Source organism: Accipiter gentilis, chromosome 17 (assembly GCF_929443795.1).
Source record: "Accipiter gentilis chromosome 17, bAccGen1.1, whole genome shotgun sequence".
Taxonomy (NCBI): Eukaryota; Metazoa; Chordata; class Aves; order Accipitriformes; family Accipitridae; genus Astur; species Astur gentilis.
Window position 1 is genome coordinate 18,236,008 of NC_064896.1, and position 25,021 is coordinate 18,261,028.

General features: G+C 36.6%; 1 protein-coding gene across 7 annotated transcripts in view; it reads right to left on the reverse strand.

Moving 5' to 3' along the window:
* The window catches only part of SBF2 (SET binding factor 2), a 331,511-nt gene that overhangs the window by 208,412 nt on the left and 98,078 nt on the right, over nucleotides 1–25,021 (reverse strand). For 6 of the 7 annotated variants that reach the window (XM_049821080.1, XM_049821081.1, XM_049821079.1 and 3 more), the window contains one exon: nucleotides 24,225–24,313. In XM_049821080.1, coding sequence (XP_049677037.1) covers nucleotides 24,225–24,313 — 89 coding nt within the window. The remainder of the gene's footprint in view (nucleotides 1–24,224; nucleotides 24,314–25,021) is intronic. The other variant, XM_049821082.1, reaches the window with a different exon arrangement.

Below are 25,021 nucleotides of genomic sequence, written 5' to 3' on the forward strand. Positions count from 1 at the left end.
ACAGACTGGGTCAGGAACCTCAACATGTTCAACAAAGGCAAATGCAAAGTCCTGGCCCTGTGGGACTCCATGGCTCAATGAGAAAATACTTTCCAGGGTCTATGGAATAATTCCATCTTGTTCTGTACAAGTTATTTCGAGACTACAGAAACTGCCGTGTCACTTTTTATGCAAAAGAAACATCAATCATTTGCTATGCTATGTGAAACTGCAAGTTGCAGGTAACCTTGCAGATGTTTTTACTGAGCTAAGCTACTTCAAAACACTTCAGACTTAAAAACATACTAAAACAAATATGCAGACAGACCATTTTCTCCAAAGAGAGCTTTGCTATAGTTCACACACACACACAAGAAACCACCGACAAACTCACTAAAACCAGCTGAATTACAAGATACATTTCCAATATACAGTTTTTCCCCAACAAACCACTAAAATTCCAAGGTTAAATATACTACTGCGAAATATGTCACCAAGTATTATACAGAAGGAACATGATGTCCAAGGGAAGAAAGTTTTGTAAAATTAAATACATTAACATCTGTACCAGGAACTATATCACCATTTTCTTTTATTCAGAATACCATCCACTGTTTCTCTAAGCATCCACAATTGAAAAATATAAGGAAATATCAACTGAATTTTTTTCAAAAACTTCAATATGGAGAACCACTATGTCTAACTACAAAGTCCCTCAAGTTCTCAGATAAATCCACGTCAGCCTTTGCTCCCTGTAGAATTAACAGCTGATATTTTCCTATTTCTACTCCTCTATACTTTACATTAAAGGTAAAAATTGGAAATATGCATCAGTAACAGATGATGGGAAAAAGTTCAGCCAAATATTACAAATGAACTGCCAATAAATTAAGAATGAAGGTTAATATCAAAAGAAACCCAAGATATTTGAATGCAAATAAATTCACCATGTTACAAACTCAAACTACTTTGAACTCAAATCAGACAGTGATTTTTACAACATTTTTCCCCTCCACTTACCCATTATTTAAATAAACTTTCCTTTGACTTCACAGGTTTTTCCCCAAGACACATGGAAATGTAAAACTACATTGTAACTTGCAAGAATGGCAAGAACTTAAAGTGGGAGATGTGCTTTTTTTTTTTTTACTCCATATTGACTCCTCAACAGGGATTCTCTTCTCTTCTCTTTATACCAAGACTGTAACTCAGTAAAGCCACCTGTCACAAGGTGGGATGCAACTTTAACTTAGATGTAATCCCACTGCACAGTTCTTCCTTCTCATCACCAATCTCTGCACAAGTACGACATGTAAGATTGTGCTGACCACAGGAGGTCCTGGGTAAGGCACTTTAGGAGGTCTCTCGTCCAACCTCCTGCTCAAAGTATGATAAACACTGAATTCAGACCAGATTGCTCAGGGGTTTACAAAGCCAGTCTTGAAAACCTCCAAGGATAGAGGCCACACAGCCTCTTGGACAACTTGTTTCAATGCTTGACTTTCCTTATAGTGAAAGCTTTTTCCTTATTTGGCTAGAACCTCTCTTATTTCAATTTATACCCATTTGCCTCTTGTTCTCCCATCATGTGTCACTGAGAAGAGCCTGGCTCCATCTTCTTGATAGCCTCCACGTAGGTATTGGAAGGCTGATGTTTGGTTTCCCCAAAGCTGTCCCTTCTCCAGGCTGAACAGGCCCAGCTCCTGCAGGCTCTCCTTGTAGGGCAAGTGCTCTGGGCCCTGACCAGACCATCATGGTTGCCCTCCTCTAGAACAGCTCCAGTTGATTGACATCCTTCTTGCACTGGGTGGGGGGCAAAACTGGATGCAGTATTTCAGGTGGGATCTAGCAAGCGCTGAGTAAAGGACACTGATAATCACTTCCCTCAGTCTCCTGGCTGTGCTCCTGTTAATGCAGCCTGGGATGCTGTTGGTCATCTTTGGTGCCAGGGCACAGTGCCAGCTCCTGTTCAGCTTGCTGTCTAAGCAAGATCTCCAGATCCTTTTCAGCAGACATGCTCCCCAGCCAGTCAGTCTCCAACCTGAAACACTACACGTGGTTCCTCCCTCCCAAGCACAAGGCTTTCCATTTTTCCTTGATTAATTGTGTAATACTTCCATTGGCTCATTCCTCCAGCCTATATAGGTTCCGCTGGATGGCAGCCCTGCCCTTGAGTGTACTGACTCACCTATCTTCTAGTACCAGACCCCAATACCCGGAAGCTAGATACCTGTGGTTTCTTCATGTAACTAATGCTAACCAACTTCTACTGGTTACTCTAACGGAGGGGTTCTTAAATGTCAATTCGCTTCAACAAAGACATAGTTTGGAGTACCAACGGTCAGATATTTGAAATGAGATAGTGAAAATACCCTTAGATAGTAAATACCTCACTAAATATATTCTTTTAATGCCAGCACCAAAAAAAGAAAAGGCACAAGATAAAATATTATACTCGTGTATGTTTGTATGCTATACAAACATGTGCAAAAAGAACTCATGACTGACTCCCATAAGGCCTGCTAGTCTATTTTGCAAAACTAATGTTAATAATGATATAAAGAGTAAATTATCATATAAACAGTAATGAGTAAATTTACTCTTCAAAATACATGATTATGTAAATTATCAAGTTTTAATAGTTAAGAAAAAATTGAAGTGTTCATATTTATGCATAATTCTAACATCTCATCTAAAATAACCGTTTCCAGAAACAGTAGAGTTTTGGGTTTGTAATATAACTATAGTACTTGTAGTGAAATCTTTAAAAAGCCTTAGAAGAAAATACTGCCAACTAAAAGGAGAAAAAATTCTAAGAAAAATATTCTGTCTGGTCATTTCCAATGAATCCATATGAAATTATTGACAAAGACTTGTGGAAATGTACATCAATATTTAACAACCCTTAACAAGCTTCTCCTCCCTGCCCCAAACGAAGTATTACACAAATTTTTATCTTAAACAGAATTTAAGAACAAGATAATCTGATTCAAAATAAGACAAAAAATATAAAAGATTATCTACTGTATTACTAAAAAGTAAATACATTATTGTATTCATTGAATACAACAGAGATAGCCAGTATATGTAAGACAAAAATAGTAAACAGCACTTGCATGCATTTATGCTGTTTCCATTTAAAGCATGCAAGTACTTATTTACATGCTTTTTAAAAAGCCACAGTAAAAACACAATATAACTCTCAAAGTCACCCACTCTTTCACTACCCAGAAATTCTAAAGAATAATGGATATGTGAAAAGAACTATTAGATTTTTGTTTTGCATGTATTCATACACATATTAATTCAGTCACACTGACTAAACTCAACACTAATTATGACCCATGGTGTTCCAAGGATTAAGGTCACCACCTCAAGCATTTTAATTCTTTTCTAGATTAGGTTATTAATAATGTTCACTGTAACAGAAAACATTGCATGTAAATTGCAGTCTCGTGCAAAATTTATAGGATGTGGCAGTGAAATTAGAGCTTGAAATCTTAAAAAAAAAAAAAAAAAAAAAAGAAAAAAGAAAAACCCCCATAACCTCCACCCAAAAAACAACCACCCATATCAGTAGTTTTGTGCCACAATACTGCTACAGCTTTTAAGTAAAATCTCTTCATTTTCCCATCATGGTAAAGTTCACAAGTATAAAATCAACTGAAAACGAGCACTACTATATTTCCTAGCTCTCAGTACTACCCACTTTGGTCAGAACCAAAAGAAGGGTGGCTTTAGCCCACTCCCTCTCCTAGTGAGGCAAAAATCTGGAAATCTTCAGGTTTCTCAGTGAAGGAGACTGACCTGAACTGTTTGGCCTCTTCAATATTGACTCTCCCAGAGGGATGAAAGGGACTTGATCAGGAAAATTCAACAGGTACAGGCCCTGACACTGCAGTCAATTACAGGGAGATATAACACACACATACATTCTTCTCCTTGAATGGGTTAGTTGCTTTTGGGTACTCCTCTTGTAGGGGTTTTTCCTCCTCCCCTGCCTAGGATGTCATACAGAATGTTAGGAGCCCCTCCCAATATTGTGACTCTACTAAACAATTTGTGCATACAAAGTCAAAAATGTACTGTTTGGATTTTTTCTTATTCATTTATTTTTAAAGCTAAGACAGAAGGAAAATCCTGCTGGTTGAAAGACATACGTCAGAACCAGCCAACCAAGAACTATGAGTTCTTCTAACATACTCCACATATCAATACTTAATGCTGAGCAAAGTAATACAGATTCAAGTATTTCGTAATTTAAACTAGATCCACACTTTCAGATCTGGACTGGTCTTCTTACCAGGAATTACTTAGTGCTAAGATTATACTAAGCAGAAACCATACGGCTGCAGTATTGGTTTCTACTAATATCTGTCAGTGTAATAATAAACTTGTGACTAAAAATAAAACTAAAGCCAATCAACATGCAAGCTTTCTGACATCTTCTGCCAGTTTACTTAAGAGTATGACAGTATGGCTGGTCTGCAGTTCAAAGAGCTGATGAAAGAGTTACAGGTAGACTAGACTGTAAGCACTTCTAATGGCACAGACACATCCCAAAGAGGATGTACAAACAAGTTCTAAGACAAGCACTCAAGTTTAACAGTACCATGTAAGTCTTACCACTTTGGTATGAAAATATCTTTGATATTTCTTTATTGAAGAGATCTTTACTGAAATACATATCTGAGCAAGGAAAATTTAACATCCAATTTTCATCACTCCAGGTATTTTCAGGAGAGGTACATTATTTTCAAGTAAACGTGAAGAAAAGGTAAACATAGTGCAACTATACAATATGAAGTGAAAACAAATACATTTCAAAGGCGAAAGATAATCACAAACAGGAGGTTTTGTATGGGAATTTCAAAACTGTTCCTACTGAGGAAAACTCAAGCAGTGGCAAGCACCACAAGCTCCAGAGCTCTGTTCCAAACGAACACGAGTGGGCTGGCCGCAGGCTTTCATGAAAGCACACTCTTGGCAACTTGGTTGGAAATTTCAGAGTCAAAACCCCTGCTTGGTAAAACTCATTAAAACTAATTCTTTTCAACTTCAAACATTTTTTTTTATGAAATGTTCCTGCATCAAATATCAACTGAAAAGTTAAGAAAAAGCTGTCAGTAAGTATGTAAGAGCTGAAAAATCAACATCCAGAATAATCATTTTGTCTTCCCTCCTCCTCCTCCTGTCACATCCCAGGCTACAACAAGGTGGCCCACACCGTTCCCTTGGTGAGCTATGCCCCGGCACTGCTCCTGTGAATGCCAGGCAGCTCTTTTCTGCTGGGAAAGCAGCAGGCAAGTCAGACCATGCTGGGCCAAGAAGGCCACACAAAACAGTCCCACTTCAAGCCTCTGTTTCTTTCTCAGTACAGAGAAGTCTCACATTAGGAGAGCATTATTCTAAGATAGGACCTACACACTAGTGGCCTTGAACCTCTTTCAATAGAAGACATCCTCACAGTAGCGATGAACCCAGCTTATAAGAAAAAGCAGGGTCTAAAGGCAGGGGAGTAGGAGTATAACTGATACCCAGCAAGAACCTGTAGCAATTTGTTTGTTGGATGTCAATGTGACAAACCTCACGCTAACTTGACTGTTCCTAAAGAAGTGGGGATGAGTCTGACGTCTGTTGAGGTCAGAGTGCATTTCAAGAGATGCACAGGGAATCCTATTCTTGGGAATCTGACACTAAGTATTTTCAGGAAAACTTATTCTCCTAATATCAGACAGTAGCCATAATTATTTTTTGAAAACAATACAATTAACCATCAAGAAAGAAAAAAAAAGCGTGCAAATTAAGGAAAGTAAAAGTGAGCATAAACTCCAGCAAGTTAAATGTAAAACAACCAATAAAACTAACCGCAAAGTTTGGTGGAGGAGCCTGCTAAGCAATAAAAATGACTACTGAAATATGTTTCAAAATGAATTAGAAGTAGAAAATTTGTAAAAATTGGTGATGACAATGGATAAAATGAGGACAAAGGTAAAATGATCACTCAAAGACGACTAATCAAGAGCTCAAAAAAACCCCAGTAAGAGTTCTCTACATTATTGTTCCCTAGAGAGGTACCTGGGGAAGTTCCCAGAACAAAACTGTATTTTGGAGGGGAAGATATAGATTTCCAAAAACGAAAATGAAAGTATCAAACCACCAGGAACAGACTATTATTTCAAGAGTTCTGTGTAAACAAACTGTAAAGTTACAGAGCTATAAAGAGTGGGTTTCACTTTCTGCCCCTGGAGACAATAGCAGGTTATTGGAAGATGGGCGTTTCACCCATTTTTTAAAGAGCACTGAAGTTATTCAGAATTTTTCATCTACATGTAACAGACGTGTAGAAAATGTCAAATTACAGAACTAGTAACCCTACAGATAAATAAATTATACTGGAAAAGAATCAGAAAGGCTTCTCTACAGCAAGATCATAAGTCACCCATCCATTAACAGTTCTTCAACAAAAGTAAATGGATGTACTCAATATGACAATATAGTTCACTTGGAAAAAAAAAAATCTTTTAGCAAGAACATTCCCCAAAAAAATCTCACTTAAACTAAATTTTCATGGTATAGAATAACAGTTCTCTTCTGGACTAATAACTGACTTAAAAGTAGGAATAAATGGTTAGTTTTCCCCAATAGAGGCAGATTAGAAACAATATTCACAAAGATCTCTGCTGGGATCTGTGCATGTGTGGGGCTGATTGACTTAGGGTTTTTTCTTTTCTACGGACAATTTCTGAACATATCAAAAAAGTTCAACAGTGGATTGGTCAAGTCTATGAAGAGAAACTATCTGGAACAGTCAGTGCTAAAGTCTTTTGTGATAGTACATGAAAGGGTCTCACAACACCAAGTAATTGAGTAACAAAGCATCACATGATTCCTAACTGAGAAGTGGAAACTAAAGCACATGAGGAAAAAAAAAAAAATCTTGAGAAAAAAAAAAATCTTGATGATGCACATGCACATGGTTACCACTTAGGAAAGAGAACCTGAAACGTGTTTCACTTTAATGTGCAGTAACCATGGAAAAAAAAATTCAAATCCTCAAAATTATTAGGAAAGGAACTGGGAGGTACATACATACTGTAAGACTTGCCATTTTGGACCCTGCAGTTCAAAAATGATACATTCGAATTAAAAGTCAGAGAAAAACAACAGTATCCAGAGGCTTGGAAGAGCTTCTATACAAGGAAACATTGTATCGGAGGGGGGGTTTCTCCATCTTGGAAAATACATGCTCTGGGCCAGGAATAGAACAGACATCTATACACTTATGAACAGAATCAAAAATATAAATGCAGAATAATTCATTATTTCTCATGAAAATTAAATCGAGAGCATTAAATAAAATTATCACGTGTTGGTATAAAACATATGGAAGTCTTTCACAAAACATAGTGAAACTGTAGAACACTCTGCCATGAACTACTATGAAGGACAGAAGAATAATGGTCTTTAATACTTTCCGACAAAGAAATGGGGGAGAAGCTCCTGAGAAACTAGCATATACATTGGCCCAAATGTATCCTATCACTGCAGAAGCCTCTTAAACCTCGAGCTGCACATGCCAGTGTATTTATCAAAACAAGCAACAGTGTCATCTCACCATATCTTACACTACTTCCCAAACGACCCAGCGCTCATTCCCGTTGGATTCTGGACAATAAGCTTGATCAGCTTTTATTCTGACCTTGGGTGTCAATATTTCCATTGCTAATCAACATAATTATCACAAGAACCTCAGGAAGCCAAGACTTGATTTTCAGCATCTTCCCATAAAAATTGCATGACCGTGGGCAGTAGTTCAACTATCAATAACATTACTAGTTGTAGCAGAAATAATAGTTCTATTATTAGTTCTATTAACAGTTCTATTTAACTGTTACACTGCTAAAATTAATGTTTAAAACCTAGCCTTCCAAAATTCGTATGGTTCCCATAGCAGTAAAGCAGATAGTTTAGGGAAGTGGAAGGTAACACAGAGACTAGTAAGAATACAGCCTTGCAGAAATCGCAGAATCGCAGCTTTTTGCCACTAGGTTGAAACTTAAACAGCAAGTCATCCTAAAGCTGAGTAGAAAGCACGCATCTTAGCTGCACTTTCTCTCTTATTGGGGTCTGAAATATGTAACTTCACTTTGCAACTCTTGTTTACGCATTTCTAGATTGAAGCTTCAGTAGGGTAGTTTGCTTTCTTCTCTAACTCTGGATCAGTGCTGGCACAGAGAACAAGCTCACCCTCCCAAACAAGAAAACCTGAAGAAGGGGGTAACTCATATTAAAACAAAATACTACATGACTCAGGACCACTCCATTCCTATTTCATTTAGTACAAGACATAAAATACCATGAAACTAAAATTGAAAAGGTATGTTCTTTTCTGCCACACTTAAAATTGATAATCTGAAGAGACAAGAGTCATTAAGTTTCCTTCTTTGAACACACTTCAGAAACCACTACTAAATTCAATCCCTAATTTAATTAAGGTTTCCACTGCAGTATTGCTTTTGCAACTCACAAGTAAGGTTATCATCCATAATAGGTAAAATAATGTACATAAATATGCTGTTACCTAACTCATCACAGTAAATTAATACTTTAAAAGGAAAGCGTATAAGCACTATCATATTTAAGCAGTAAGACATAAGGGTGTGCATATGCCGTAATAATGACACACCTTAATAATAGAAGTAGTATGTCATTATTATCCTATACTACACACCCTAAAATGCTTCAGTATAGATCACATCTATGTATTTAACAAATGAAATTAGGATACTTAGAAAAGATGCCTATTTAGTGGCTGATAATCTCAAAATGTTTCATCAAAAACCCATAAAACATGCCACCAAATATACCTGCTCAGGTAACCATTTCTAACAAATTTTTTTTCATCATCATCAAATTACAAATACAGACTGTTAAAAAATACTTGAGTCAATGAATGCACTCACAGTTCCTACAAAAACAGATTAAAAACAGGAGAGCCAGTGAAAAGGATCTCTTGTTTTCTGGAATTCTGAAGTGTTCTTCCAAGCTTAATGGTGAGTTTTGAAAGACAAGGTGCAGCTGAAACCTTTAAATAGGCTCTTAGTTTTTTTGGTTAAACTGCTTCTGCCTTTTCATTTTAACAACCCAAAAAATGAATGGTTTAATAAAACCAACTGCTTCAGTTACCTCTATTAATTCACAATGTGAACTCAGGGACTGAGGAGTAAAGCGGTTTTACCTCAACTCTTCCACAACACTATACTACTTGCACTCTAAAGCCGAAGTCAACACAAAAATCTGACATTCGATTATATTTTCCTTAATTATCACTGCTCACCTTGGAAGTAAGCTGAAACATTTTGGAAAATGTATTATTGAACACTTAACTGAATACTACCTACTTAGCCTTTGCCATGCAAAATAAACAAAATTATGTTTGTGGCAGCCAGAATAAACAAAATTTAACGCTCATATGCCTTCATCTTAAACCCAACCAAAATGTACTTAAATACTTATTAATTGCATATGATACCACAGAATTTATTACTGCAATACGCTTTCTCAGGCATACTCAAAATAACTCAACTGGTTACTTTCTTCAGTTGAGGCATACTATTACAAAAAGCTAACATCAACAATCTTTCAAGCCTGATCAAACTTGACAAAATGATTGTTATTTAATGGATTTCCATTCACTTAATATCTCTTTGGTTATATAAATTGGAAACAGTTTCTCAATTTGTTAAGTTTTCACAATTGTATTACCCAAGAAGAAAGGAAATTGCAGATATTAATTTATTATAATATTCCCAAACAGTTCTCCAACTAAACAGTTGGAAATGCTGCTAATCTTTTAGATGAAAGACATTCAGACATGAAATGATCAAAACACATTCTTAAGTAATAGTATTGATCAAAGTGGAACAAGAAACTAATCTTGAATTTCAAAATAGTAAACTTTGAAGACATGCTTATATAAATGATTCAGCCATAACCAAAAACAGCAAGTGATTTTTCCAAACAGTTTTTGTTACTCAGTGCAAATACGGTAATTTGCTGTGGATACTGAAAAGCTGCTCATATAGAAGTTGCTGCTGCCAACACACATTGGTCATACGAGCAAAATATCTAAATTTGGGGGATGGGGATGGGGTGGGGGGATCTTGGGGGAAGAATGTACTCTTCACCCACTTTTTGAGAGGTCTTTCCAATTCCTCTGTTATTTGGGAGAAGGAGATCAAATTCAATATACAAGACACGAAACAGATAGGAAAATAATCCAACAACAAATCTTAAAAATTGCAAATGCCAACAAGTCTCTACAAGTATATTACTGGGCCAGAATGAAGGAAAATCATTGTGAAATAAGCTTTTCTGGTATGCAGTTATAGCAAATAATCATGAGGTGATGCCGAGAACTAGACAAATCTGGTATTCGAAGAATGTTAAAAACACTGAGGTCACAAATGCACACTGTAACTTTAGTACCCACTTCTTATCCCACTATTTTGATATTAAATCTAATTCATTCTTCATTCTAAGCTTATAAGCCATGATTTTAATGAACATCTCTCTCGTCCACATGCTATAACGCATGTGGAAAAGGAAACAATACAGTTAAAAATGCAGTGAGGCTGATTTTGTGTATGCCATTTACAGAAGGGGAATACCACTTGTTTTTAAAATACTACATAATGCAGATTTTTCAGTAAATTACAAAAGCAGGTATTCTCTCTTGGACAAAAATTTTGAATTTATTTATATTTTTTTAGAATAAAAGAATGTTTTCTGCACTCTTACCTCACAGGTAAGCCTAAAATAAAGCACCAAAATCATAATTGCATTGGGCATTTTTAATACTAAAGCATATTTGCTTGATTATAATCCAGTGTAATATACTGTGTCAATCTACAGTAAGTAATTACATAATCTGACCTTGTCCCACCAGTTTGTTTTAGAGACACACTAGAATGGATTTGGGTTTAACTGCCTTTACTTGGGTAAAGAGCTAAAACTTTAAGTTCTGAATACATGGAGACAGAGGGGAAAAACACCCACAAAGTTAAAGCCAGTTCTTATATTAAATTCCTCACAACTCATTGCAGAATGACAACAGGAATATTAGCAGCTCAGTAAAACAGCAGATCATTTTATTTGGGGGTGGGGGGTGTTATTACACATTATTTGTTACATTAAAATTACTTTATTCCTAATTTTATGTATATACTGGTTGTTTTAGTTCAAGTAACTTGGCAGAGATTCAAGTCAGAATATATATACTTTCAACAAAAAAGAACAAAGACATTTTTCACTTGAGGATAACTGAAAACCTGTTCAGTATCTGAGTGTAATCTGTTTTTCGTATCTCCTTTGGCTGACATAAGTAAAAGATGGTTTCTCATGAAGATTAAGGAACCAGCCAGTGCAAGGAAAAGACAAGCAAGTAGTTTGGGGACACCTGTATGACAAAATCTGGACAGAAAAGTTTCTTCAAAAACTTCAGTAGTACCTTAGTTAGATACATAAATCCAAAAAGACAGGGAGGGAAAAAAAAGTCTTCTCAGGATCATGACATAATGATCAAGTTTATGCTTTTAATATGCAAAGGGGTTTTGTTTATTATTTTTTTTCTTGAAGTCATACAAAATGAAGACAGGTACTGCAGTATTTTTATGTTAGGTAAACATGCAGAGCACAGGTGACATTTCAGTCTTTTTCTTTACCCCCAAAGGAAAACACAGTAGCTACAAGAAACAAACAAACAAAGACAGATGCAGAAATGAAGAAATCTGGTAACAGTAAGAGTCATATCAAAACAAAGGCAGTTGGGATATGGGCCCTTGTACAGAAGGTGATGGGAGGTGTCATGTCCTATTTTCTCAACTTGCATTAAAATCTGCAAGATTTGTGATATCTGGTCAGGGAAGCTCTTGAGAATATGTTCCAAAAGCCATTCAAAAGAAGATTCGGGTATCAGTGTTCTTCCTCTTTGCCTAGGTTCACTCTGCAGCTCAGATTTAATGGGTTGCAAACTGAGAAAGAACTACAAACTGTAAAAGGATCATCATACAAGTAGCATTAACCACAAATAAATCTTGAACTGCCTTATCTCCAAATCTGTGAAAGTTGGAGCTTTAGAGATCCATACTAGAGGCCAGTTCAAATGCTTAATTTATTACTCTATTGCTGATATAGAAATAAAATTCCTTTTTAGTTTACCCTGGTATCCATTACAGCTAAATAAAAGCACCTGTTCAAGTGATCCTTTAACAGCCTGTCCTTGAAAAACATACAGACACTGCAACTAAACATACCTGAGAGAGGTCTCTCTCAGCGACGTTAAATAAGGTTATAACACTTCATGGATCAGACTGCAGCATTAACACTCTCATCTTAGAAATTTGCAACTTCTAAAGGTTTTGGCCTGCACCATCAGAAATTATTAAAATCAGAAATTATTAAAGATCATATTATTAAAGAATTATACAGGAGGAAGAGGGCCATCTCAATAGCCTAGCTACACTTTATATCTTCTAACCAGCAAGTTCATTCATAACCTTTTCTTTTTTCCATCTACAAATACCAGGTTTTGTATAAAAGAAAAAAATATGCTACATGTTATTAGGAAATAGATAAAAGTGTCTAACAAAGCTGTACAATAAAAACTGGAAGATCTGAAGGTGGTTTTGCCAGTTCCATGCAATTAGTCAAAAGACAGCATCAACATGCCGTACTGAAACAATATTAAGTAGTCTGCTTTATAAACAAACAAACCAACATCCCAATCTCAGGATTTATAAATTCAACTCCTTTTGACACTTCAGATATCGACTGTGCTTGAGGCCAACGTGCTGCTTTTGAAAAAAATTGGAAATAAGCCTCCAAGTCCTTTCCCTAGGACTCTGCATGGCACAGTCTCAGTCAGACACTGAACCACTGAAATCAGCCACTTTCTCACAGGTGTTTGTGCCAGGTGTATTGTTTAGAACACACAGCTGCTCTGCCCTGTACGGAGTCCAGAAAGGAAAACCAGGAGTTACACGAATTGGAAACAGCAAAAAGTCTCTGCACCAATGTTTCTGTTTTGCTTCTAGTTGCATAATACAAGGGCTGACCAATACAGTGAGCTGCAGCACACAGAATATGCAAAATTGTGAAGGGTCATCTTAATATTAATTATTGTTCTCTTTTTTTAATGAACACAACTAGGATGCACCTTTTATAACATATTATGAATAAGCACTTACACTGTATAAAAGCATCTCAAAAATTTTCACATTTAAGAAGTCAGGCTTTAAAACTGCTGAGATGATTTAAGCCAGCAGAAGAAACAAGCATCAAACATAACAAAATTTATAAAAAGAGTACAAATTAAAAGGTTGGTCAAATTGGGGGGTTGGGGGGAATATCATGAATTACAAGAACTACTGATCAGATGATCGGAAATTCTTAGCACGGAAAGTATCAGCTTTAACAAAACACCAACCATTAACAAATTTGTTCAGAAAAACGTAAAATAGCCTTGATTTTCCATTAGTCTGTTTTCTTGAACTATTAGAAAACATTCCAAACTGATTTATAGTCATAGGAATCAACTTCACCGATAAATTATTTCTGGATTCCCAGAACACATTCAATGACCCAGTTCAAATTTCACAATCTTGTATTCAGCCCAATAGACTGTGTTTGATTACATGCACATTATCTGCCTTTCTGCTCCTTCACACAACCCTAGAAAGGATAGCTTTGTGACAACTGAATATACAGTTATAATTCAACAGACAACAGTCTTGCTTTCTGGCTCTCTCCACAACCACACAAATTCTCAGCTCCCTGCACAAACACACAGAAAAATCAAAACAAACAACCTCCTCCTCGCTGCCTGAAATTTCAGTCAAAAAATTGCCTACATTACTGCACTTCAGCCAGTCCCAATTTCTTACAGAAGGCTGACAAATAATTATCTGTAATAACGAACTGAAAGAAAACATAGGTATTTTAAACAACAAATTGGGAAGCGGTTCTGAGGTACTTCACTTCAATGCCTTACTGGGCTATTACATTTGCCTAAGTTTAATTTTCTCTCTTCCTCTCTGGTAGTTACAGGAACCTGATGAAACAGTGACACGAAGAACTCTTCAGAAAAAGCTTGCTGTAGTTAACAGCAAGGACAAACACCTGACAATCATACCTAGAGACCAGATCTCATCTCTCATGGTAATCCACACAGATTTCTTCATTCACCACCATTCTGATGTCTCAGTTTCATTTCTTCCCAATGAGTTACTACTGTCTCTCTCTGCAGAGAAGCAAACAAGCAGGCAGATAGAGAGCCAAAGCCTTAGCTTTTCAGATTAACAAATCCAAAAAGAACCTCAGAAGACTATCCAAGCTATTCCCCTTTTCATGACCTACTATTAGCTTCACACAAGTCATTCCTCATAGGTATCTAATGTCAAAACCAAATAATACTGCCCCAAAATTTCATTCTAAGCAGTGTGAGCTCCATCTATTTAAACATTTCTTACTGTTTACACCAAATCTTCTTTGCTATAGAATCCACTCACCATTACTCACCTTATTCTCAAAGGACAAGGAGAACAGTTCATTGTCTTCCTTTTATTTATCCAAAGTCTTCTCATGTCTACCCTCCGGTCATCTCAGAATAGCGTTTACCTTTTGAAAAAAGCTAAACTTCTTTGGTTCACACTTAGCTCAAGATGCACAACACTCTTGTTTGCCGAGACAAAGGATGGATAAATGCCAACACCTGTATACTACTTAGGGACAGTCAACTACATATGGCAAAAGAAACAACTAGAAAAAAGTAGTTTTATATAATAACAGATCTAGATGTTACAGTGCACATAAATACACCTCTATTCATTTCTGTGTATTTAGGAGAACATCAGGATAGTGCTGTAAACTCAGAAGGTACAGCACTTACAGTACGAATTTCACTGACTTAAAAGAGTACACTGGTTTGTGTCTTTCTGGACAAATTTCTCTTCTGTTGCTTGCATTCCAAACTTACATCATTTGTCTTCAAACAGAATTATTCTGAAATAATTTTCAGTGATGATTGGTTTAAAGTGGAATAGGTCACTTAGAGTAAAGAACCTCTTCTGATGTTAAGAACATGTTCAGCTATTTAAAAACATACAGCATTTTAATGTTACGTATTGCATTCATCCAAGTTAAGTTTCAAGCATAAACAAACATTTTTGGAAAAAGACAAAGCATGTCCATAGCCAGGCTATTCTATAAAGTGTTCAAGGAAAATAAAGCTGAAAAGAATAAAAAATTAAAAAATTTTCCATAATTTTTCCTCTTAAAAAAATGAAATATAATAGGATTTCTGCTCTTCAGTTTTGGCTTCTAGAGACAGAACACATTTTCATACCATGTGTTCCAGAGTTATATGTTGCTCTCCCTTTTTAGTCTAGACCATTTCTTAGTTCCTCTAAATAAGCATGAAAAATATTCAGAAACATTTATGTGTTCACACTGAGTACATACAGACAATAGGATAAAATGACAGGGAGAAAAATTCTTACTGAACCATACTAGCCACAAACACATTTATTCCAAGGGTATTTTACACTCTAGTCTTGTACCCTGTGAAACTGAAGAGCACAAAGAATGCTCCGTAATCCTGCAGACTCTCAAATCTCAGAGAATCACAGGGGGAGAGAAAAATGCACATCTGTCTGTTAACAGACAGGACTGTTGAAGGGAAGAACTACAGATCGTTCTCAAATACCTGCAGGAGAGGAGTAAGAATGATGATACTGATACAGTTCCATCATCATAACACTATTTAAATGAAGCATAATCACATTTGTATTACTACAGTCAGTGAGTACCTCCATTATCTCCATCATTACTTACGGAGCTTTTTTTTAAAAAAAAAAAAAAAAAAACAAAAAAAAACCCCAAGGAACATCAAAAAACATTTAATAATCAAAACTGCAGAACCTTCAAGAAAAGCAGGGTCTCCAGGAGACTTCTCACAGACAACTCTATTAGTTATAAGCTGAAAATACCAAGATATCACAGAGATTTGTAAATGTTACACCACAACATGACTTCACTGTGAGTCTCAAAATCTCCTCTGCTTAACTGTTATGAAAAAAACCCACAAGCAGAGACTTACAGAAATGTCCATGTTGCAGTCTTTCCTCTGATTTTTAAAGACGGTAAAAAAACCTCATGGAGAGGTAATACAGAAACTGAATCACACACAAAGCTTAGATGGAAAAGACTGTCTTATGCAGCCAAGTATTATTTGTGGAGATGACAGATACCAAGAATGAAGAAAACCAACCCAAATCATTCTATGACTCTAAAAACACCTGAAACTCTTAAGAAAGCTTATAGAAACAGCACTCTCCTCCAGAAGATTTGGAAAGAAGTTAACTTACAATATATTGGGGGCGGGGGGTATCTTAAAACACCTTGATAGTTATAAAAAAGGTTACACTTCAAGACAGTCTATTTTTAACAATCTCCATGGAAAGACTACAGACTTAAAATTCCAAACAGGTGTCACTTCAATATTTTATCATTTTTACTAAAAATGTTGACTGTATAATAAAGTGTTCCATTTTAATTTTTCTTTTTCCCACCCAACTGAAAACAAAGCAAAAAAACAATAAAATGTATTAATTGCACCCTTTCACAGTATTAGTCAAGTAAGACCAAGACTACTTGCAAGTCCTTAGATTTCAGTATCAAATTATTTTACCCCACTAGTCTACAAAATCCAGGAGCTAAAATCCACTCAGTAAAAGCAGTGGGATTCTAAAACCAGAATATAACTATTTTACAGCACAGCAGAGACATTACTGTAAAATACACTGCATTTATGGCACTCTAAGATTTCCACTGGAGGCTAATATAGACAAGTTAAAGGAATATAAACTTAGTTCATAATATAACTCCGATAAAGTTAGCCATACTTTTGCTATCATTTGTTTTCTACTAACTGCTGAAAGCACCTGTACTGCAACATGAGAATGAAAGAGTACAATGCATTTTTAAGTGCTACACTGAGCTCTGTCATGCAGTTGTTCATTAAATAATTACTTATGTAATGATTCTTGAGAGGTAAAAAAAGTTTGAGGGGAAAGAGGAAAAAACCTCACCCTTTATTCAGGTCCTTAAAAGCATTAATGTTGCAGAAAAATTGGCTTACAGATCAGCTAGCTAAGACTAAAGCATTTAAAGATTAAACCCCTTAAAACTTTAATCACTTCAGGTCTTAACTGGCTAATCTGCAACCCAGTTTGTCTCTTATGTCTCATTTAAAATAAGTGGTAAGATGTTCAAGTATCAGATTTTTTTTCCTAGAAAAGTTGCCTTACACCAAACTGGTAAAACAAAAATAACACTAAGTGATTAGCACTTGAATTTTAAAAGTACTACTTTTGACAGCATGTGTAATGATTTTCAGACTCTGCATCAGTAATCTCCAAAACTCTAGGAGTTCACTACAGATATTCTGTTTTTCAATACAACTCTGAAGACAAATTAGCTGTGTTTTTGTGGGGTTTTTTTGGTAGCTTTCTTCTCCCTGACCCAATTGTGTGAAGCTCCAACAGCAGTGTATATTCACTTAAGAACTCAGCTGTCACTCGTAAGTGATGTATGTCATCATGAAGTGGAAACCTGTACAAGACTAAGAAGGTGGGTTTTGTCAAAAGACTGAGATACACTAAGTCAGTCAAAATACAGATATACTTTGAAAATACATACATACCAATCCTTACTCTCATTTGATTTTTTTTTTTTTCATATCTCTGGTCTCAGGTTAGTTGGAATTTGAAAGATGAATCCAAGGTTTCATAAAAGACATACTTCACATCTATTTAAGAGTTCATATCTGAAGCTGCTCAAAAGTGCAGAAATGCTAAGATCCGCAGCAAATACAAGGCTCTACATAAAAGAATAATATGCTTATTCCAACACCAACTCCTCCTCCTCTAGGAGGAAGCAGGCATCCTATCAAATCTCGAAGGGACACATACAGCCTTTCTTCAGAAGCATTCCTCCAAGCATAACACATGTCCACTGCCTTCAAAGGACTGTATTAAATAACAGTTTTTACAATTTACAATTACATTTTATAATTTAAGTAATTATTTGGATAGGTGATTAGCCTGTCTAGAAATGTATGTTCCTTTCTATACTTGCACATACTTGAAATGAAAATTACTAATTCATGACACTACTACTAACTACCACCACCACCACCGGTTACAGTGGGAAATTTTCTTCCCTGCTACTCACAAACTGCACAAATACATTATATCTAGTTTAAACTTAAGACAATGTATCTATTTCTAGGTATGACTTTCATTGGCCTAATTAACATTAGCCTCCCAACACTGTGTAATGCAGATGACAGTTTAGCTAATTTAGCCCTGGGACAAAAATGAGTTTACAGTGTAACATTACATACCTAAGCTTCCTTCTTTGATGTATAACTAATTATGAAGTCTAGAAAGGTATACAGCAAAATTAAAACTTGATTATAAATAAAAAAAATATGCAGAAATGTAAAGCTAACTCATTCAACCAACATAGTCTCTCAAGGATTCGTTCTACAAGTGAGAACAAGAAGTCCGATTATCCTAATTTTAAACTGTTCTATATGTCTCAAGTGATTTTAGAGGGTTATTTTTAAACTTAAGCTGTATCTGTGTAAAGCTGAAATAACTTCTGAAACAGACAGACTGTAGAGGATACTGAAACATGTTCATTTAATATATCATGGCGGGGCAACTATCAGATTGGTATGTTCTAACCGCATTCTTTTGAAAACCAATGACTTAAATGCTTTTCTGAGCCAAATACTTAATTAACTTTAAGAATTAGAACTTTAAGAATCTCTCTTTACTCTTCAAAGTCATCTTACTTCCATGAAACTGGAGGAAACTCACTTTGACTTACACTTGTCGGTAAACTGCATATGGAATGATATTTGTCAATAAACTAAAGATGCTCAGCTTCTGAGCTGAAATTATAAAAAATGTTTCCTATCTTCCTCTTGAGTAGCCCACAAAAGTTTCTAGCAAATTGAAGAACAACATCTTACTGTTTTTGAAGTAACAGTCAATATGTATGATATATATTAACAAAAATCATAACTTATTCTCAGTTATATCACACAATTCAACAAATGGTAAAAAAGTATTAGGGCCCTTACTAGCTAGTGTAATTATCAATAATCCATTACAAAAAAAAACTGAGGTATGTTTCACAGCAATTTGCAGGTGGCTCACTTATCAAGTGAGATGGTTTCTGTATTCATTTATCAACAGAACAAAGTCAAAACCTGAGAAGCCATTAGAGAAATGGTAAATGCAAAGAGTGTAAGATTAAGAAAAATCTCTTTAGGTAATTTGATGAGATGCAGACAAGTAGAAGCTCTAAGAATATACACTGACCAAGACCTACTGACAGGATCTTTCCCTCAACAGAGACTCATGGCTTTGCTCACTTGCCACTGACAACCAGAAGACACATAATTTATTTAACAAGACAAATTAAAACACTTGACTTCAATAAAATTTCATGAAGTATATTTCTGTTGAATTTTGGACAATGTGTTTATTCCATAACTTATGTGTTCATTAAACAAGACCAGAACATAACTAACATGCCACACATATAAAAACAGAAACAGTTTAAGTAACTCTTAATCCTTTAATTCAGAATATATACACACCAAATATAACACTCTTCACTCACAGTGAAGTTCAAACTGCAACTACATTTTATAATGACCCAATTCTCTATATATTTATGTCAACTTAACAAAACTACAAATACACTCAAGGCTAAAAGTAAAAGTTGAAATAGGGTCATCATTTTTCCTAGATCAGATGTTCTCAAAATCATCCCTTTTCACTCAGCCAAGTGTCCAAGGTCCATTAGGCACAGTTTTTCCCATGTTAGCTCATTTTTCAAAACTGGGCTCAAAATAATAAAACCACTGCAAATAATATTTTTCATTATTTAATTTAAAAATTACCTGCACAACTCCACTTTCTACATTATCTTAATTTGTCTCAGAAATCTAACCACACAAATTCAAGCCCAGAAGCGCGGGGGGCATGCAGGGATGGGAAAGAGAAGAGCCCTCCACAGAAGTCTCAGATGATTTTGTCTATTACTTTTTGGCTGGAGCTTGGACTAACGGCATCTCTACAAGCCATGGAGACCACAAGGGGTCCAAACAGGCATTTTCAATCTTAAAGTATTAAAGCTTGGTGTGTGGGGGTGGGCATAGGTCTTTTACACTATTTCCCCCCTGCCTTGTTTCACAAAATGCCACTAACAGCGTGAACGGTAAACAACCATTAGATCATGTCAGCCATTAGATGCCAAGACAAAATTAGCTGATTCAACCTGTATTATTTGGCAAAAAAACTTCAGAAAAAAATTCCAATGTCCAAATTCAAGGCAAATAATTCGCTTTACAAAAGAGCTGGGGCGGGGCAGGGGGAGGAGCAGGGCAGTAGTGAGATCTTCACCAATCATCAGCTAAAGATCTCCGTGATTCATGGCAGAAGAACTAACTTTGACAGAAGATGACTCAAAAAATCAAATCTCCCTTCAATCCTATCACTAGGCATGAAAAGCTTTGGCCCTTTTTTCCTTCATGAAAACACAGTGAAGAGAGCTTAACATGTTTTTCAGATACAAACCACTGCTTTTTTTCCATTTCAGAGAAACCACGTAATTCCATAAAGATCCTTCACTCAAAAGAGAAGTAGTACACTTAAGAGGATTTTAACTCAAACTACTATGGTGGGTTGACCCTGGCTGAACACCAGGTGCTCACCAAAGCCACTATATCATTCCTCCCTTCTCAGCTAGACAGGGGAGAGAAAATATAACAAAGGGTTTGTGGGTCGAGATAAGGACAGGAGAGATCACTCACCAATCACTGTCACAGGCAAAACACACTCAACTTGGCAAAAATTAACTCAATTTATTACCAATCAACCAGAGCAGGGTAATGAGAAATAAAACCAAATCTCAGAACACCTTCCCTCCACCCCTCCCTTCTTCCTGGGCACAACTTCACTCCTGGGTTCTCTACCTCCTCCCCCTCAGCAGCGCAGGGGGACAGGGAATGGGGGTTGGGGTCAGTTCCTCACACGTTGTCTCTGCCGTTCCTTCCTCCTCAGGGGGAGGACTCCTCACACTCTTCCCCTGCTCCAGCGTGGGGTCAGTCCATGGCAGACAGTCCTCCATGAACTTCTCCAATCTAAGTCCTTCCCGTGGGCTGCAGTTCTTCACAAACTGCTCCAGCGTGGGTCCCTTCCACAGTGTGCAGTCCTTCAGGCACAGACTGCTCCAGCATGGGTCCCCCGTGGGGTCACAAGTCCTGCCAGAAAACCTGTTCCAGCCTGGGCTCCTCTCTCCACAGATCCGCAGGTCCTGCCAGAAGACTGCTCCAGTGTGGGCTTCCCATGGGGTCACAGCCTCCTTTGGGCACCCACCTGCTCTGGCGTGGGGTCCTCCATGGGCTGCAGGTGAATATCTGCTGCACCATGGGCTGCAAGGGGACAGCCTGCCCCCCCATCTCTGCTCTAGCGCCTGGAGCACCTCCTCCCCCTCATTCTTCACTGACCTTGGTGTCTGCAGGGTTGTTTCTCTTACATGTTCTCACTCCTCTCTACAGCTGCCATTTCTGTGTGCCCTGCAACTTTTTTTCCTTCTTAAATATGTTATTGCAGAGGCACTACCACCATCGCTGATGGGCTCAGCCTTGGCCAGCAGCGGGTCTGTCTTGGATCTGGCTGGCATTGGCTGTCAGACATGGGGGAAGCTTCTAGAGGCTTCTCACAGAAGCCACCTCTGTAGTCCCCCGCTACCAAAACCTTGCCATGCAAACCCAATACAACTACTCAAAGAACTAAGTGCTATTCATAAATATGTCTACCTTCATTCTCATATACATTTATGTCAACTATTCTATTCTTACCTTCTTTCTCACTTTTTTTCTCCCCAAGGTTTGCCTGTTACCCTCTTAATGATATTAAAGCTGCCCTTAAGGTGACAAACAGAAAATGGTAACACAGCTTTTCTCCTTTCCTTTCCATGAATTAATGTTGATTCATGTTACACTCATCCAAAATCTTGAAAAAAACATCCTGCCAAAATCTGACTTTCACAAGTGATTTACTTTAGTGCTTGATCTTCGCAATATCTCTAACTCCTCAGTCTTAAGTAATTAAAATTTTATTACCACACTTGGAAAGCAAATTAAAATTTGACTAATTTTGCCAACTGGCTGAATAGATGTCCTTAACTTTTAAGTCATCAGATTTCATTTTACTTGGAAAGTTTAAAGTCTTAATGGCTCTGCCTAATGGGTCATTTGAGAACTGATACAGAAATAATGTTTGGTTCAGTCAAGTAAAAGAAAACAAACAAACAAACAAAAAAAAACCATTTTCCTTTAGAAAGGTATTTCTTGTAGTGCTAACATCCTACAATTAAACTTAAATGGGAAATAACATTTGGGTACAGATACATCACTTAAGAAGCTTCACTGCCCTAAGAGAAGTTGTGCCCATTTATTTCAAAACATCACTGGAAGTCAGACACATTACTTCCTTTGAAATAGGTAAGGAAGATTTGTATGGCAAAATAAATCTTAGTATGACTCAAACTCTTGCAGTTTTTTAAGGCAAGATCAAACCACCTAGTTCAACCCCAAGAGAGTGGTTAAAAAAAAAAACACCCCTAAGCCTTGGCATCAAAGTTGGTTTCTCTTCTAATGAACTACAACTAGAGTGTGTGCTATATAAAAAAGCCACTTATCTGAACTCGGTCAGCAGTCATCAAGCACAAGCACATGCTGGCTAGGCATATATTAAGTAGAGAATTACCAGCTATAGCAAACATCAATTGCTATACAAACTGGTATAATGTTGTAACAGTAGAAACACTTCAGAGAAAGCAGGAGCTTCTATTGTTTCAGCACAGCACTACATTGCCAAATGTAGTATTATGCAAGCATACCACAAACACTGTAACTGTCCATCACGTGTATCAGAAATAATGCTTACACCACTAATTAATGTATGACATCCCCCCAAAACAAGGCTTGTACTTCACTATGAAGAAATTAAAACCACACTATTGAAGAAAACGAGCAACCAGTCGCGTACACCAGCACACAGTGAATAACATAAACCTCTGCTACACCAGAGAGCAAGCAGTAAACACCCAGATCCTCTCCTCTGTCTTTCACTGGAAAAGACAACACATGGCCAATGGCATGTTATGACTCAACAAGTGAGCTGAGCACTGGTTGAAAGGTATCATACTGGTAAAAGCTTGCTGTATGTGTAATAAATTCAGTGAAGAGTCAGTGTCTTTGTCCTCTGCAGCTCATTTTGTCCCACAGTACAAAGACTTCTATTGCAACATTTCCTACAGGCCACCTCCTTCTCTAGCTCATCCTGTCCCAGAAGTTTCTAAGTTCACGGCAGTAAGAGTTTCACTCTGATTTCTCAGAAACCTAATTTGCAGAGTATGACCACAGTATTTCATTTCTCTGCAGAATTTTGAGAGCCATATGTTTAATGAACCCCTGATCTGGATGAGTAAGATAACCTCTTCACTGCATCTCACAATATGAAACCAAGGAAGGGTAAGAAGTGGCACTCAGTGAATTCTCAGAGAGGGCATTTAAAATAGATCACTGTAAACTAGCCTTGTTCAGCGTACTGTTTTTGTAAGCACCCATATGCCATCTGTCAAGGACAGAATACTGAGTAAAAACTGACCATTTTAATCAAGCCCGTTTATTGGGATATTAATTTTTTTTTTAATGTACAATATACAAATACACATTTGTATTTATTCGAACACGACAATGAAAAGTCATCTGCCATCTGAAGAATGCTTCTAAAAACGTAGTCAGTGATAAACTTAGTGACACAAATAAACATTTATTTTAAACACACCACTTCTAAATTTGCAGCAGACATTTTCTGTATTCTAGGAATATGTACTTAGAGGTACAGACCAGAATAAATTATCTTCTGTTAGCCAAAATTGTTATTCTTAAAGCTATTATCTATCCGCTCTACTCATGTAATTTCTATCCATTCCCTGTCAGGTTAGATAATATAGATTATGACATGAAGGCAGATGTACCTTCCAATTGTATGTGAAAGAAACTCCAAAAATTACAAAATATAATGCAAACTTACCAACTCTATTCCCTGTGGAAAAGGAGTGTCTTCCCAGTCCTTCTGAGGAAATCTTTGTATTATTTTTCCCAAACCTTCTGTTGGGCCTGCTGAAAGATAAAATTCAATTACTTAAAGGCAAACTAGTGAAATTTAAATCACCGTAAATATGAGAATATTTTCAGAATATACTCAATATTAGAAAATGTTTCACCGCAAGAGGCAGAACAGGCTCCTCAAGTGTGTCTTGCAACTCATATAATAAATACAATCTTAATATTCTCCAGTAGTAACATAAGGAGTCACTACATGAAATGAAGCTGCAAGCTGCATCCAGCCGATGCCCATCATGCATGTTTTCAAAGTGACAGATGATTACCAGAAATTCTAGTCTCTCTCTACAAACAGTAACAAATTAAAAACTAATATAATGGATAATGTGATATTTTAAAAAGAAATCAAACATTTGTCAACAAAGTCTTAAAAAAGAAGTCTATAGATTAAAAATCTACATGATTTATCCAGGACACTCTAGTTCCTTGCCAGTATTTCTAGTTGGTTTCCTTGGACAAGTCAGTAGTGACTTTCTACACAGAAAGGTGTAGAGAAAAGCTGCAGAGATTTCTCATAACTTCTCTGATGCAGAAACACCACAAATATTCAACTGTAGCATCCCGTCATCCTGAATGGTAGAGGAATGCACGTACAAACACAAATTTTGTTCTTTACCTGCTGAAGTTCTGGAGTAAATATGGAAAAAATAATAACTTTTTTTTTTTTTTTTACACTGTATTTTAGCTCTGGGATACACCACAACA